Source organism: Corapipo altera, unplaced genomic scaffold (assembly GCF_003945725.1).
Source record: "Corapipo altera isolate COAL_440 unplaced genomic scaffold, ASM394572v1 64, whole genome shotgun sequence".
Classification (NCBI taxonomy): domain Eukaryota; kingdom Metazoa; phylum Chordata; class Aves; order Passeriformes; family Pipridae; genus Corapipo; species Corapipo altera.
This window is the reverse complement of record NW_020884893.1, coordinates 10,670,266-10,687,642: the sequence shown is the minus strand read 5'-3', so window position 1 is coordinate 10,687,642 and position 17,377 is coordinate 10,670,266. Positions and strand designations below refer to the sequence as shown.

The window sequence follows — 17,377 nt, the reverse complement described above, 5'->3', positions numbered from 1 at the left end:
AAAAAAAAATTTGAAAGCTTTTGTAGTCTGTGCTTCAGTGCCCCATTTTCAACAGTGACAACCCATCATGATACAAAAGAGCAACAATAGCACTGCCTCAAGATATGCCACTCCTAGTGCCATCATCTGTCCTCTGCTAGTTATCTTTTTCCAACAGAGTGTGAAATAACACCCAGCTTCAGGCAACAGGACTGCAAATTAACTGAGATACAAGATACATGAGAAGATAATGTACAAGTTCCACAATGAAGACACCAACCTTCTAGTCATCATCTGTCAGACAGTGCTTCCAGAATCAGGCTTGCACTCGCTCATGAGAGTTTTAATACTTCTTTCTGTACATCTACAAGGCTCTCTGTGAACTGGAGATCCCCACAGGACCTCACAAGAGCAGGAAATGGGGAACAGAACAGACACTTCAAACTTTGTTTAACGAAGTCTTATCTAAATAGAGCAGGTTTTGTTGTTTGCTTTTTTTTAATTCTCTGAATGGGTGTTTTTTCTCTTTCAGAAAGTTGCCTGCAGAAAAGATGCTTTAACTGTTCCTCTACACTGGCATTTTTGCAATTTTTAATAACAGTGGATTTTCCTTTCTCCTAGAGCACATAACACCACCTATATATGAGTATAATAAAATTACTACATTAGACATGATGAAAAGGTGTACAAGCTTGAAGGAAAACCTTTTTTAATGAACATGTCTTGCCTCTTTCTAGCCCTGAAGATAACAAAAGTCAATTGGCAATCCAAACTAAATAAAGCTGCCCACCACACCTCTGATTACAGCAGCACAGAACCAATCTTCAGGAGAGGGCAGTCCTTCAACATCTCTCTGAACATCAAAACAACAGTGCAATCTTGGGACAGCTTCACCTTTATTGCAAGCACAGGTAATTTCCCCATGGCACTCACCTCATATCTGAGTTATTCCACCTCCAAAGTACAGATCTGTGTGGTCCATTCCTGAATCATCAAGCTGTGTCCTGTATCATGTAGGATTCATTGTTCTTTTAGGCTTAGGAGTTCCCATTTTTAAGTTTGATCTGCAGTTTAAGGAAATATAGAGAGTAAAGGTAATAATTAATAGGAAGGTAGGTGCCATTCTCATTCTAAAACCAAGGCTGTATCTCTGCTCCTGAGGACCTACCTGGAACACTGCAATTTATCTCCATTCTGGTCCCTGAACATGTTGCAGCTCTACCTCTCACAAACCACCATCCTCAATTCATCTCCTCTCCTCCCTTACTTCACCCCTTTTAAAATCCCCTTGATTAACTTGATGTGTTCCCTATTACTAGAACAGCCTACATGACCCAATTCATAAGAGCTCCCACCTGCATCTTGCCAAAAGTCTCCTCCAAAAAATCCTCCAGGCAGCCACTAAGCCTTCATGACACGTGTATTAAAATGTGTGGCTCATCCCACTCACATATTTTTGAACTGTCAAGTTTTCAGGACAACAGACTTGCCCTCTCACTTGCCTGGAATAATTACGTGTGTGCTCACCTCTGGAGTGAGTTTACACTGAATAAACACTTAATCTGACAACCCACAACCTTTCCAGGTGGGTTTCCCTGACCCCAAGTTTGTCACTCACAGCTGCCACTCAGCATTGCTGTCCCTGTTCTCTCTGGCAGGACCATCTCCAGCAGAATCACAGCAGACCAAAGCCATATTTACCCTCTCAGAGGAGGGTGCCAGTGGCTGGAGTGCAGCCCAGGAGCCCAGCGAGCCTGGCTGCCTCAACTTCACCATCCTCAGCCCAGCCAGCGCCGTCATCGGGCGATACAAACTCAAACTCCAGGTCCTTTCTGGGAACAAGGTCTTTTCAAAAGTCCTGGGCCAGTTTGTGCTACTCTTCAACCCTTGGTGTCCAGGTATGCTTTGATGCATCACGTCCTTCAAATATCTCATTGTGTCAGCCAGGAATTCTGGGGGTCACAGTAAAGTCTGAACCTGACAGTCGCAGCTGCACAAAGTTGGGGTTTTTTGCTCAACATCAAGGATCAAGTTTTTGCCCCTTCTTCGGTGCTTCAAGCTATTAAAGACCCCAGACTTTTGCTTGTAGGATAAAGGATCAGAGGGAGGAAATATTCCAAACATTTATTTTACAATTTTTTTCCCTCTGATTCTTGCATTCAGCTGTAAACCAACCAACATCTACCAGTAAGACACACAGTGAGATTAGGGAAGTTCCCCTCAAAGGAATTTCATGCTGATTTTATTCACTCTCTGAATGATTAGAGAGGTGTAGCAGGGAGTCCTAAGCCTGAATGCAGGGGCAGCCTGACCTGCTCCCTAGATCTCCCCTCTGTGTGAGATTTTCAAAATAATTTCCTTTCAGCCATCGTGTCTCATTCTGCTCTTAGATGATGATGTCTACATGGCTAAAGAGAGGGAGCGACAGGAGTATGTCCTGAATGACAGTGGAATCATATTTCAGGGACTGGAAAAAGATATCCAGCAAGAAGCTTGGAACTATGGACAGGTAAAAAACATCCAGAAAACATATTCCAGAAATTTCAAAATAAGCACAGTGGGTAAACAGGCTCTTCAGGAGAGAGAATCATTATCTCAGAGTATGAGAGCTCAGTACTCCTTGCTGAGTATTCCTCACTTCAGATTTTCTTACAGATATATGTCTCACTTATCAATACATTACAGCAGCATCAGGAGCATTTTCACTGCCTGGCATGTGCTAAGACAGAAATAAAAGAAACAGAGCACAATTTTATTTTTCTTTTGCCCATTACTCAAACTGATAAAATTGCACTTCATTTTTTGACCCTTGTAAAGGGCAAAGAAAGCCAGTAGGCATTGCAAAGCTGGTACATCTAAATATTTACATAGTAAATATACATAGTGATGTATTACAACTAGTAATTATTTACATAGTTAATACATAGTAAATATTTACATAAATATTTACATGCTCACTAACAAGCACTAAAAGGATATCCCACGTCAGGGGGGCAGCCTTGCCTGGCCACCTCCATAGAGCAGAGCACTTGGGCATTCTCTGGGCCCAGCACAGTATCCCTGTGACCCTAATCCACAATAATTGTGTTTGTGGGTTTCTTTCAGTTCAGGTGATCTGCTGATAGGAGGTGCAGGCAAAGCTTTCGTAACAGAAGGGTTCCTGTGGGGGCACAGCAGGATGTGGGAGGGTGTGAATCCTGCTGAGCCCGACCTGCAGTGGTCCTGTCTGTTCCACCAGGACATGTAATGTCTTTGTGGATGCCAGTGGCCATGGCCCCACACCGTGCTCACAGACATCTTGTCTTTAAAATCCCATGGAGAGCCAGCAGCCTGGTGCTCGTGTTTTCTTCTTGGCCCTATATACAGATAACACCTCTATTACCAACGTTATCCTGTTGTGCCAGGAGCAGGAAAATGGATGGGGAGTTTATTCCGGGGTTTACTTATGAAATTAGCCTTGTTTTGATTTCAGTTTGAAGAGGATATCCTTGATATCTCTCTGGCTATACTGGATCGGAGCCTGAACCACCGAGAAGATCCAGCTGTTGATGTATCCAACCGAAACAACCCTGTCTATGTGAGCAGGGTGATCAGTGCTATGGTAAAATGATCCCTCACTTACAGCTCTACATGCACTTACTAACAGAACCCCAACTCCTGAGTGTGAATGCCTCGGTGTTTTACAGGTGTAGATAACTATTCTGCAACACAATAGCTACAAAAGAGGTAAAATACCCCAAAAGTTCAATTTACCTTCTTCCCAAGAGTTTGCTCATAACTGAAGGAATGTTTCCAAGAACTTCTGGGGAACACTGAATCTCAGATGTATTTTCCTAACAGATTTTCAGCCCATTAGATCTTCTCGTTAATTTGGAAAGCCTGAAATCACTTGCTAAGTTTTTCAAATACCAAGAGAAGCGTGAAATATTTTGGAAAACCAGTGCTGTTATGGCCACATTTAATGTGTGAATTTAGTGTTCTTCACTTAAGGGATATTTGTTCAGTGAGGCCTTTATGCATTTCCTGCAACAAATACTTGCACAGCACACACACATGCTCACAAACACATAAATGCACAACCAGGCAACTGAAAAGTTTTCCATTTTATAAATAATACATGCCTTCCCACTTTCTTTAGCTGAGATTCCTCCTTTACAGCTGTGATACTTTTCAGCCTTTTAGACAGCACTCACTTTAGGCAATTTCAGCTTCAACATGAGGTAAATAACTCCTCTTAGATGTACAAAATTACTAAAAGTATGAATACTTAGGAATAAATAAATAAATAAATAAGAACTCACTGCTCTCTGTACCACCATGTGACACTTAGGGCTCTACACTGGATGTGCACAAATATATGCAACCACATCTAACAAATCTGAACAAGCTATAAGTACTATATGCACACTTGCAACAAATGCACATTCAGAGAAAATATTGACTTCTCAAGCCTTGCACTTAAATCACCCAAGAACCTGAAACAATACTGAATGCACAGTACAATGACACACAAAGAGGTGAAATCCATCGGTGAAACAGAGAAAGTGTAAACAGAAAATATAAACTGAAAACAAGGCAGTTTTGAATGGTCAGACTCTACAATCTGATCTGGGTTTGCTCCAATCGTTGCACTCGAGCAGACAAAATTCTAAGGCTCAAACGCTGTGTCCCACCACCCAGCCCGTGAGAACAGTGGCACCCACAGGCTCACTTCTGCCTCTCTCCCTCCCTCTCTTCTTCTGCAAATATTTTAATTCTCTCATGAGAAGGACTCTTGCAGGTCAACAGCAACGACGAGAAGGGAGTAGTGGAAGGGAAGTGGAGCGGGAAGTACCGCTCCGGGACAAACCCCCTGCAGTGGAGCGGGAGTGTGACCATCCTTCGGAAGTGGCACAGGGGGAGGTACAGACCCGTCCGCTATGGCCAGTGCTGGGTCTTTGCAGGAGTCACCTGCACAGGTATGAAGGGATGAAGAACGAGACCAGAATGATACCAGGAAGGCAGCTCACTAGAATTGCTGTAGTTGTAACTTTCTGACAATGTCGTTGAAGTTGTTCCAACTGTGGCAGAGAGAGAGAAGAACCTCCGCTCCCCACGGGTGAAGGGTCTATTTTAAACAGCCACAGGTTGCAATACTGCACCCCAAACAAAAATCAAAGTGGTTTGCCAGGCTGGGCTGGTGAAAAGAGCAAGGTTTCCTGTTTCACAGCTAGAATTCAAAGAATACCAGTGATTTTTTAAGCCCATCTCCTCACAATCCCATTTTCTACTGCTATGTCTTACCTACTGCTGACACAAAACCAAGTCACAATTCTAAGGACCTGTAAAAGGAGCTGCAAGTCAGGAAAAGCATTTCTTGCTACCACTTTCCATTCAGAGCTGCTCTGAGACACAAGAGCTTCTTTGGGGAAAGTACAAAGGAAAAATAATGCAATTGAAAGGTATATCTCGGAAAGTAAGAGGAAAAAGAAGAAAGTAACAGAGGAACAAATAGAGGGAAAATGGGAGTGAGAACAGGAGGAAGAATCAAAGATTAAAATAAATGGGTGAATCTCACTCTTGTTAAAAGGACATGGCAGCTAAGAATGTCACATGAGTGGAAGTGTCTTCTGAGCAATTGTGCACAATGAATGTGACTTGTATCATATCTGGAGGAAAATTACTGGGGGTTTGTTTCCCCTCTGAAAACATACAATAGACTGTTTTGCCAAGAAAAACAGAAAAATACTTTTTAAATGTGTTAAAACAGGTTTACAGAACTTTTATGTTATTCTATATTGCAGTACTGAGATGCTTGGGAATACCTACTCGTGTTGTTACCAACTTCAACTCAGCCCATGACACCAATATAAATCTGACTATTGATAAGTACATTGACATTTCTGGAAAGACCCTGCACTTGACTGAAGACAGTGTGTGGTAAATATACATATTTTTAATTATTTCTTCCATTACATTCCCCACTAATTAAAAGAATCACACTCCTGAAAAACTACTCCAACCTCGTGCTGCCAGTGCTATAAAACCCCACACCAAAGAATCCACAGAGTGTTCAGAAATTCAGTAAGTAGTCAACTTCATGATTTTGAAGAGTCAACAAAGGAGATGCTGTTTCACCTCAGAGAAGCTGTTAAAAATTGTTCTTTTGACAAACAAGTGCCCACAAGTTATCACACTGCACAGATGTGTTGTACTACAGCATCAGTGCCTCAGTCACCAAGCACAACACACCATCTGGACTGAATGGGACAATGGTGGCATGAAGTAGAAAGAAATCATGAGTTAAATACCAACAGATAGCAAAGTGCACAGGAGACCTTTGGCTGTTTGTTTTAGAATGTCCAAAATTGAATTCTTGACTCTGTGATGAATTATTTTCCTTTTAACATTTCTTTTTCATAATGTCTCAATATTTCTGAGAGATCTGAACACAAAAATCTGGCACAAAAGGGGAAAGAGGTACTCATGTAACGAGCCAGCAGCTGCTCTCTCCACAGTTTTCATTCACTCAGGATTATTTTTTGCATTGTATTAATCAGGTATTCCATATTCCACTTCCCTTACAGGAATTTCCACGTCTGGAATGAAAGCTGGTTCACTAGAAGAGATCTTGGTTCTTTTTATGATGGATGGCAGGTTCTGGATGCAACACCCCAGGAAAAAAGCAAAGGTAACACTGTTGTAAACGTAAAAATATCCCCACAGATAGTGTTATTCTGAAAGATTGCCACTGAAATTTCAGGACAACTCTCTTCTATACATTCCCTGTAGACATAGCATTACTTTTGGTGCACAAGAAAAGCAATATCCACATCAATCTCCAGCAGGCAGCTTTTCTGTCAGCCTCTGGATCGCTTACCAGCACATCAATTCTTCCTTTTTTTTCATTTTGGTTCTCTGCCTCCACAACAGCCAGCACATCTGAAGTTCACTTATCCTGCCCTTGCTTGTCTCAGCTCCTAACACCACACAGTCTCGTTCCCCAATACAAAGTTTAACAAATTTAGTTTCTTGGATCTTTTCAGTGCATTGTTGACTCCCATCCCTTAGGTCTGACCTGGCTCACACCTCCTCCTCTCCTTTCACCAGACAGCTTTGCTGGCAGCCTTACAGCCTTTGCAGGGTGAAACATTTCACACAGCACACATCATAAGAAGCTTTAGCCCTCCCTAACAACCTCCCACCTTTTGATAGAAAAGGCATGTGAGTCTCTGGGCATTCTGTTACCATAATACACAGACACACAAACAGTGAATTTCACCCAAATGCATCTTTGGAGTGACTGCCAGCATGAGGATTTATGTTCTTTTGCAAGAGGCAGTTGTTTGACTTCTCCCTCTCCAATACAGGCATCTATCAGTGTGGTCCTGCCTCCATCAGAGCCATCAAAGAAGGGGATGTGAACCTGGATTACGACAGCCCATTTGTGTTTGCAGCAGTGAATGCTGACTGTGTCACCTGGATTCGCCACAGCAAGAAAAGAAAGGAGAGGATTCATTCTAACACCAGGAAGATTGGGAAATGTATCAGCACCAAAGCAGTGGGCACCAACTCCCGTGTGGATGTCACTGCTAATTACAAATATCCAGAAGGTAAATTCTTTATTACAGTTGTCTTATCACTGATGATCAGAAGTGAAAAGAATTTAGGCCTTTGTTGGACTGAGGATTGACTTAATGACTTAATGCTCTTTACTTCTTCTAGAGCAAAGTAGCTGTGTTAGATCTCACTTTCTCCTCTTGAGTATCTTTGCCCTTCTCAGCCTTCCTAAATTTCTGAGATCAATCCTGGCTCCACTGCACTGTATCCAGCACACATGAGATCTCTGACCATGTTATCTTTCCAAGCAGGATCCTCAAAAGAAAGGCAGGTGTACAAAAAAGCACTGAAGCTGCTTGGTGTGAGAAGAACCGGAAAAAAACCCAAAATTAGAAAACCTAAAAGGCGATTTTCAAGGGCACAAACCCCCAGTATCTCAGGGAAGCTGATCCTCGACGCATCTCCTGTCATTGGCCAGGACATCCTCCTTACCTTGTCACTCAGAAACCTGATCTCAGATTTCAAGACCATAAAAGTTAAATTGAAGGCTTCAGCCATTCTCTACACAAGAAGATCAAAGGCAGAGATTTTAGAGCTGTATAGGTCTATTAAACTGGGATCAGAGGAAGGTAATTTTAATTTTATTACACCTTTTATTGCAGGACAAGACATAGTTTTGGTTTGTGGTCAAATCAAATGGAAATAAAGAATGGCTCAAGAAGTGTATGACCTGCAATCAGCTGGAGGTCAAGGCTATTCAAGGGAAGAGAAACATTCGTATTTCCCTTTCTTAAGCGTTTGCTTTTGGGCACTGTCAGAAAAGATAGTGAGCAAGGTGACCTTTTGTCTGACCAAGCAGAGCCACTGTTGGTGCTACATTATGACCTTTTTTGCTAAGAAAGAACACTGACACTAGGGAGCTACCCACATATACCCACCCTCAGATCTGTCCAGCTACCAAACTGTACCTGATAATTCAGTGTTTTATGTGAATGGAAGCAGAAGTCACTTATGAGCATCATTCCTGTCTGTGGGTGTCAACACCCACAAATGTGCAGTCCCAGGGTGATGGTGTACATGCTCCTTTAAATACAGATACCTCACAGATAGCAGGGACTTAGAAAAAGGAAGAGAGGGAAATTTTGTTTCCATTTCCATTCCAGTGAAGGAGTTTTCATTCGGGATCCCCTATTCCCAATACAAAAACTCTCTGATGGATGACAGGAAGATCCTGGTGACTGCTGTGTGCCAAATCAAAAAGGGAGCCTCGCTTCTGGTTGAAAAGGACATTGTCCTTCAGGATCCTTTTCTCACCATCAAGGTAATAACAAGTCCCCTCTGTGACCCTTGAGAGACATGTTGAGAAAAAGCAACCAGAATTCCCACTCCTCACAGAAAGGAGTGTGGGAAGTGAAATCAAGGTGACTGGATCTTGTTGCTCTGGTAATGGGCCATATGACACAAGTGAAATGAAGTACACTAAGGAAAAGCAAACCCGTCCATGGCTTAGCTGTGGTATTCTTGCCAGTGCTTGTTAAAGCACTGATAAAGGTCTCAGTGTTACAAGAGTTACAAGGCAGGCTTATCTACAGAGAGAGAGGACAGAGAGGGACAGAGAAATCTGGGCTGTATTTAGTCCTCCCCTTTTGTCAAGGGAGTCTGATCAATCTCTTCCAGTTTATTTAGGAAGACTGATTTTTACCAAAGACATCCTCACTGGCCAGCTGATAATGCCTGGAGCTGTGAGGCTTTTTATTACTGATATTCAAGGAAGTTCTTTCACTGAATCAGGAAAAGAGGCTCTTTCCACCTTCTGCAACATCTTCCCAAATGATTAAACAGAACTGGAGGCTTTTTTTTTCTTTCCACTTAGGACTGACCTCTGGCAAATGTTGTACAATGAATAAAAAGTTCTTAGTCTACAGGAAAGGCCCTGCACTATGTTTGCCTAGGGACAGCCCTGGATTTGCATGGCCCATCATATCCATATAAATGAGTTTAACTGGTTTTGGACAGCACACTCATGTGCTGTATCACACACAGGATCAAATGCTGTCTGCCCATCTCACTGTAAACAACACAGGGGGAATATGGTCATTTGCAGAGTCTTTCAGAGCCTCCAGACTGGATTAGCCACCCCAAACCACTATGCCACTAACAAACAAGAAAAGCAAGGCAACACACAGGAGTAAAATGTGTGATTTTTTGGCGATTTCTGAATACCAGGTTCTAGTGAGACTTTGTCCAAAGTCTCTGTGCTGACCCATGCAAATAACAGGGTCAGCTTCTGCAGGGCAGGCACCAGGATTAAATCACTTCAATTCAGTGGCTCAGATTTAAGAGGCCTTTCTGTTTCTGCTGATTGAAACTTCTCTGTAAACATACAGACAATAATAGAGAAATGCAACTGGGGTAAAGAACTTCTCCATTATGTTAACTAATATTACATCATCCACAAACAACCCGATATGACACTTCCACTTTATCTCAGTCAAAATAAGGTAATGAATATGTTTACTTGCTAATTTGCTTTTTTTTTTTTTGTCTGAAACACCACAATTCCCACCTTCCATATTCTCTAATCCTAAACTTCCATTTAGCCTAACTAAAGCTAATTTAACATAAGCTGCCTCCAGTCAGCCATAGTTAATAGTTGTATTCTTATTTTGTTCTCACTGGCAAGTGTCATATACTGTGCTATACATAACACCATACACTGCCCTAGTTAAAATGTTAAGATTAAATGGTAGATTCAACAGTAGTTTGTTCTTTCTCAGCCACAGTGGGTGGCTCATTTGAGGCTGAACTCTGATGCTAATGTATAAATTCCTGGCCTCTTCCTGTCCAGGAAATCTTAGGAGGGTAAATGGTTTGAAGTGGGAATGAAAAGAGAAAAGCACAAGAAATAGGTGAGAATAACACTGTGGCTGAGCAAGATGTTTTCTCTCTGTAGGTCCTTGGTCCAACAGTGGTACACCAGGCTGTTAATGTGGAGGTCACATTTACCAACCCACTGTCTGATGAGGTGACAGACTGTGTACTGAGAGCTGAAGGTAGTGGCCTGCTCAAAGAGCAACTCAGAATCAGGTATGTAAATGCTGCTGGCTGAAAACTCACTCACTTTGGGGGGAAATCTGGAATACTAGTGGGTTTTTTAAAGTATTCTGTCACGCTCATGACTTTTGTTGGCACCAACCTCGTACAAAATACTGTCATGTCAGTACTCTCCATATACCAGCTGGAGTTTTTTACACCTCTTTCACCAAGCTTTGAATTACAAGATGCTCAGAGGGTGGAGAGATGTCATACTGTCTTAGATTTGGGGATCTGAAGAATACACAGCAAGGAATTTTCAGCTGCTTGACCTTACCAATGCGTTCTCTCTTTTAGTGTGGCAAGAATGGCCCCCATGGAGAGTTCAACAGTCCAGTTTGAAATCATTCCCTACAGGAGTGGCACCAGGCAGCTTCAGGTGGACTTGGTTTGCATCCATTTTTCAGACATTAAGGGATTTGTGACACTTGATGTGGCTCCTGCTCAGTGATATAACCTGTACATCAGTTCAGTTGTGCCTGTTTATGAGGCTGGTGCACTGTCCCTACATTATTATGACTGGGAGCACAGAAATGCAGATTACTCAGCCAAAGCAAAGTGATGTAATGTGAGTGGAAACTAATAAAAAGGTACCACACACACTGTATTGTAAAGACAGCGTCACCTTTTTCAATCCCTAACCTGTTTTATGGACCTTCACACATACAATTACTAGTGGAAATTATTATATAATTTAAATTGAAGGAGAGGATCAAGTGTGATGGTTTTCAGCATTAGAGCCTGTAGCAATAATAGCAGCTGGATTTCCAAGGAACATAATTTAAAATCACTGGTTTCATAAGCTTCACGGAATGTAATTTAATCATCACAGAATCACAGAATGGTTTGGTTGGAAGGGACCTTAAAGCTCATCTCGTTCCAACCCTCCTGCCATGGTCAGAAACTTCTCACTTTTATCAGGAAAAAATGGCCAAATTGACAAAAAGCAACCTATGACATTTATTTTTGTTTTGTACTGGAACCACCTTCAAGGTTGTTGTTTGCCAACAGCTGCTGCCACTCAGTACAGCCCTTTCTGTCCCTTACAAAACCATTGCATCTACCCTCCTAAATTATGTCAGAGGAAGTTCCACCTGTTTCCTTTCGTGCAGGTATGACAAAACAGACAAGAAAAAAAAAAGATTTCTCTGTTTGTAAAGGCAGATACTTTTCACTACCAGAAGTGCTCAGAAAGCACAGGCTGGGAAGAAAAGGTGCAGGACAATACAATCAGAAGGACGTATGAAAATTCACATTTAACAATCCCATATCCTCATTCTGCAAAGCTGCTTAAAGCAGATCATCATTCATGAGGAACACCCCTATCTAAATCCCTAAATGTGTCCATTCATTCCTTGCAAAGTTAACAAGCCAAAATAGCAAAGATATGAATGTTCCTAAGAGACAATTTGACTTTTTCCACTTGACACCAAGTACTGTCCGGCAATGCAGACCCAGAAAGAACATTCCATGAGCACAAACTGACCCTGTGACACAGGTTAAACTGAGGTCTCATTTAAATTTCTTTGATTTAAAGCCAACAAAATCTCCAAACCATGTAAACTCCTGTTTTATTACATCAATTACACTGTTTTGCCACCCACACACACACTTCCAGGGGATGCGGAAGCTGGTTAAAACAAGTCAGCCCAGGGAGACTGGAATGAAGGTTGAAAAGGACACACACACATACACACAGGAATTCAGATTTCTCCAGGCAAAGAAGAGGGGAATAGGCAGCTTTGCACCTATCAATTAAGTCTTGCAGGATCTTGGAAAGTCAGGGTATAGGATCCTCCACCAGCCTCAGAGAAGGCCTTGAGGTAGTGATGGTATTTCACAAAATCTCATTAAATCTTGCAAGAATGCAGACTGTCATAACATTTAATACACAATGCAGCCAAACCATTCCAATTCCTTCCAGTATTCCTTCTTAAACACAATCCAGGCAATTATTTCAGACAGTGTTTGTCACAGGAGCTTGGAATGACCTCATCCTAATTATCTGCAAAGGAAGCCTGCTGTTCAAAGGGAAATCAGCTGTAAAGCCTGTGCCAAGTTCCAAGCTTTGCAACACTCGTCGGGTTTTCACAGTGTCAGCATTTTCATCTGCCCTCAGCAACCACACCCAGCTCAGTTTGAGTGTGAAAATGCAGATCTGGCCAGTGCCACGCATGAGAAACACATTCTTCCTGCATGAGACATAAGACAACTGTACAATTAAACTAATGATTATTATAGAGAAAAACATGCAAGTGCCCGAGGAAGGATTTAAATAGCTTTTGTCAAACCTACAATCTTTACACAACCCTTGGTCAGAAGTCACTGGGAGTCGGTGGAGTAAAATATGGCTAATTGTCGGTATTTTTCTTTATAAATGCACAGTTTAAACGTGAGCATGCCCAAGAGGCTGACCCAGCCAGCCCTCATTCCAGTCTGAACACTCAAAAAAATCCAGTGAGCACTGGCTGATATGACACATGCTTACCATAAATTGATCTTGAAAGACATTGAAATCAACCTCCAGGGTGGTGAATGTTTCTCCCCACCATCCTGTTCTTCTGATCTAAGTTTCTAGAGCCTTGATTCAGGCAGTCAATGAAATTACTACTGTTTTACAGATTGAAAGAGATCAACCAGAAATAGCCAAAGTTGGTGGTTTCAATCACTTTGTTCTGCCACCAAAGCTGCACTGCTTTACCACTTGGTCCATGAGCTGAATGTGGAGGGCACTGCTCACTATAAAAGACAAACCCAAGGGCACAGTGTAAGCATTTCTTGTTGCTCTAAAGAAACAAGAAATTCCCTCCAAAAGGAAAATTCCTGTCTAATTTGTGCACATGCCACTGTCAGAGCTGGAAATGCAGACACCTTTAAAGGGATGCAACAAATCTTCCTTGCAGTTGCCAGTTTGACCAAGAGATGGTACTGTGGGAATACACAGCCATGACAAGGCAGTGCTGACGGGATAAATACCTGCTTGGATCTAAACCACTCTGATTTAGAGGTTCATAAACACATACCTACATTGCAGAGGTGCATTTAAGAACACCTCTGAGGTCCCTTCCAGCCTCAACCACTCTGCAATTCTGTGAAAGTGAATCCGTACAATTAAGGCTGTGCTGTAAAAGGACTAAAACACAGGGAGTTTTTATTTAGCTTAAATGATGCATATAAGCAAGGGATTGTAAAGTCTAATATACTTTAGACATACTAAGAAAAACACCAAGTTCTCTGGTGTAATATTGTGTGATTGGCTTCTCAAATTACTCTTGAATTTGTGGAAGATCATAGGTTTCTGCAAAACTATTGGTGATTCACTCCACCATGAAAGATGTTAATTTCTGATATTTTATTTCCTATCTTTTGACCAATTATTTATCAATCCAATGGTGTCCCTTTAATATTACAGCAACTTAAAAAATGTGCTTAGCCCAACTCTGCAGTGCAATACTTTTAAATAGTCTGCATTATGCTACAAAAATTCTACTTTTTTTAGTTGCTGCCTTTGGCACATTTCCTCGTTTTGAAGAGGTTTCACTTTTTTGAATTAGGCACAAAGGCAACGGATGTACTGACTAATTTTTTTTTTTAACTCCTTGAAGAGTTTAGGATCTAAGTAGCTTGGGGTCAATGCTGTAGAGCAGCTCTCCAACACTTACATTTGAAGTGCATTCTGGGCATGGTTTAGAGCCATATTGAGATTTGCATTTCCTACTCTGGGGTTCCCAGTGCACAGCTTCTTGAAGGAATTGTCCCTGTCTGTCTCTAAATGCTTCACATCCCGCTGTGGAATTTGTCCTCATCTCTTGGGTGTCTTCAGTGTGGCCTGAGAGATAAAAGAGCCCTTGACATCTGCACACCAGGCCAGCAAGATAAGCTGGAAAGGTGGCAACATCACGTCCCACCCTGCATAAAGAAATCAAGCAAACAACTTTGTAAGAGGACAGTTTTTACAGACAGCTGGAGGAAGGAGCTGTTGCCCAGCAGAGCGAGCAGGAGCTGAAGACTTTCATGGTACAGGGAACCAGCCATGGGCCAAGGTAAGCAAAAATCACTTTGGTTAGTTCCAAGTATTTGCAAGCTGTGTGTCAGGGAAAAAAACAAATGTTCCTGCTCCAAGACAGTGTTCACGAGGCTTGTAGAAGAGCTGAGCTCACAGGGCAGGAGCCAAGACTGTGCTCTAAAGTCTGAGGGAGCTGGGTTTGCATGGCAGACTGCACAAAAAGGCACAGCAAACAAAAGTTGGTATCAGTGTCTAAGAGGAGCTTGAGAAGCAGCAAGAAGCAGCTAAGGCAGACAGGTGAGAGTCTGGAAGCAAAGGCAAGTGGGGTATCCTCGACAGAGGGAATGGAGGGCAGGGGTGGTGGGAGGTAACCCAGGCTACAAAACTGAAGCAGAGAGATGATGAAGTGTTTTAGCCACGGAGCAGGGAGAGGGTCCAGGTTCCAAGCAACCCTGAAGAAAGTGACAGGAAAAAAGGCAGCTCAATAGTCACTTGACAGCAGAGCAACCAAGCTCAGAGTGAAGGTTCCCACAGTTACTGGTCAGAAAGTCTCAAAGGCAGGGAGGGAATGTCTGAGTGGAGAAAATACTTGGTCAGCTGTTTGTGTGTCTCAGAATGTGGTTCAGGGCCAGGCTGCAGGCAGTTCACAGCCCCAAACTCATTCTGTATCTTCTCACACTACAGGTCTGAGCTTCAAAAAATGCGATTTCAAGGTCCCCATGAACAACAATAACCACCACACAGAAGAAATCAGCACTGAAAGGCTGATTGTGAGGCGGGGGCAGCCATTCACCATCACTGTGAACTTCTCAGCTCCAGTACACAACTACCTGCAGCAGATGAAGAGGACCTTCCTCATTGCACAGACAGGTAACACCACTACCAAACCTATCAGAGCTCCACACTCCTGAAGAACAGAGCTGGTGGCAAAGTCATCTCCAGAGCTGGACAGAGGTGCCCACATTGAGGCATGAGGCAGTGAACTGTTTATCTAAGGCAAAGTAGAGTCTCCTGCTGCTGCAGGGTCACAACCAGAGCCCTTTCCAGAAGAGATATTGCAGCACAATAACCAATACATGTTCACTACTCCATGATTTGAAAGTACTCAGAGGATCTCTCCTGACTTTTGGTTTAGGAATGTTCAAAGTTAACTAGCCTGTTAGAGATGTTTTGTGTTACAGAATGTTTTCTAGTGATATCCCCTAAGAAGGGCAGCAACATTCAGCCCCAGCCTGTTTTACCAAAACTTGAGCATTTGGCTGTGACTCTTGTTCTAAGACTGAATTCCAGGAGCAGCAGGTCTGCACCATTCTGGCAGTGAATACACTGGTTTCTACAAATCTATGAAATGCACATCTCACTTTCAAATGTGGAGGCCTGAGTGCAGTAGTAACCTTAGGAAGGCTCACAAGGCATTAAGCTGCTAAAGGGTTTAGACTCTCTCCTGAGGAGAGCTGTGGTTCCCAAACAGACAAGGTCCCTGCAGTCTGCACAGGTGAGGAATAAACACAGTGTTTGGAATAAACACAACCAGATCTCTTTGGCTACAGGACGACATCCTTCCAAAGGAGATGAAATCCAGGCTGAATTTCCCATCTCCAGCCTGGGAGACCAGAAGCAGTGGAGTGCAGCACTGGAAGAACAGGACCTGTGCTCCTGGACCCTCACTGTGAACACCCCTGCCAATGCTCCCATTGGCCAGTACACTCTGCTTCTACGTGCTTCCCAAACTTCTCACCACCTGGGAGAATTCACCCTTCTCTTTAACCCCTGGTGCCAAGGTATGTGGTCAGAAATGGAGAGGCAGGCTGGGATCAGTCACTTCACAGAAACAGCTTTTGGGCTCTGGCACTTTGCCCCCATGGAGGCTGAAGCTGACCCACCCAGTGCTCCCTGCCCCTCCTGCCCTGCTCCTCACAGCACCTGAGGAGAGAGGAAGGGGCTAAGAAAGCTCGAAGTTGCCTACCTCAGCACTTCTGTCCCGTTGCTGGAGTACTCCCCTGCCAGAGCCCTGCCCTTCTGCTAAGGAAAAATGCTTGATGAAGTGTTTCCTATAGTAAAGATTTTAAGATGAGTCAAGATTGTAACTAGTCTGATTAAGGCCACTGTATCTTTCTTAGTATTAGAGAAGTTACCAGCCAGGAGAGTAGCAGAGCCAGCAAGTGCAACTGCCTAGGTCTGGAGGAACTTTTTGAACAAGGAACAGAGATTACAACGAAATTCTTTTTTCTGTCTGATTCACAACCTGTGATATTTTTCAAGGCAGGATGCCAGGGACTGCTGAAGTCCCTGGAGTGCAGTGGAGTCTGCTGATGTCAGAGAGATGCAAGTGCATCTGAGACCAGGAATGCTTTCTTCCTGATGCTTTTTTCCCTCTGATCTAGATGATGAGGTGTTCTTGCCCAACGAGGCACAGCGGCAGGAGTACATTTTAAACCAGGAGGGTGTCATCTACTGGGGGACTGAAAATGCAGCCGTAGCACAACCCTGGGACTTCAGCCAGGTAAGCCAGAGGTCCAACATGTCTGTGCCCTCTCACAGCCACCAGCAGAGAAGGGTACATATACCCTGTGTGTACAGGATGCTGACAGCCTTATCCATCTCTGTGCTGTGGCTCTGATGAAAGACCTTGCTCTCTGCACTCACTTTGTCTAAGCCTCTGCAGGAGAACAGGGACCTCTGCATGAAATCACATTTTAGCTACCTTCTCAGGCTGTCCTATATAGATATGCATTGATCTATATTTGAGCTTTGTGTGCC

The 17,377-nt window shown here is 43.0% G+C and overlaps 2 protein-coding genes across 2 annotated transcripts in view; both read left to right on the top strand.

The window, feature by feature from the left end:
• The first annotated feature begins 697 nt into the window (after nt 1–697).
• On the top strand, nt 698–11,062 carry LOC113948372 (protein-glutamine gamma-glutamyltransferase 6-like). Its single transcript, XM_027645950.1, has 12 exons — nt 698–890; nt 1,638–1,877; nt 2,370–2,488; nt 3,452–3,580; nt 4,760–4,937; nt 5,763–5,898; nt 6,546–6,649; nt 7,329–7,571; nt 7,827–8,147; nt 8,682–8,839; nt 10,472–10,605; nt 10,909–11,062. The coding sequence occupies exons 1-12, from the start codon at nt 698–700 to the stop codon at nt 11,060–11,062; spliced, it is 2,109 nt and encodes a 702-aa protein (XP_027501751.1).
• Nucleotides 11,063–14,523: 3,461 nt separating this feature from the next.
• LOC113948495 (erythrocyte membrane protein band 4.2-like) overlaps nt 14,524–17,377 on the top strand; it is an 8,751-nt gene continuing 5,897 nt past the window's right edge. The window contains exons 1-4 of the mRNA XM_027646148.1: nt 14,524–14,654; nt 15,302–15,487; nt 16,168–16,398; nt 17,002–17,120. Coding sequence (XP_027501949.1) covers nt 14,645–14,654; nt 15,302–15,487; nt 16,168–16,398; nt 17,002–17,120 — 546 coding nt within the window. The 5' untranslated portion in view covers nt 14,524–14,644. The remainder of the gene's footprint in view (nt 14,655–15,301; nt 15,488–16,167; nt 16,399–17,001; nt 17,121–17,377) is intronic.

What these genes read in the sequence shown, in the direction of transcription:
- LOC113948372 (XM_027645950.1), top strand. Translation starts at nt 698, where the DNA reads ATGTCTTGCCTCTTTCTAGCCCTGAAGATAACAAAAGTCAATTGGCAA. An exon ending in CTTCAACCCTTGGTGTCCAG is followed by an intron (nt 1,878 to 2,369) that starts GTATGCTTTGAT and finishes TTCTGCTCTTAG; the next exon opens with ATGATGATGTCTACATGGCT. An exon ending in TGCAGGAGTCACCTGCACAG is followed by an intron (nt 4,938 to 5,762) that starts GTATGAAGGGAT and finishes TCTATATTGCAG; the next exon opens with TACTGAGATGCTTGGGAATA.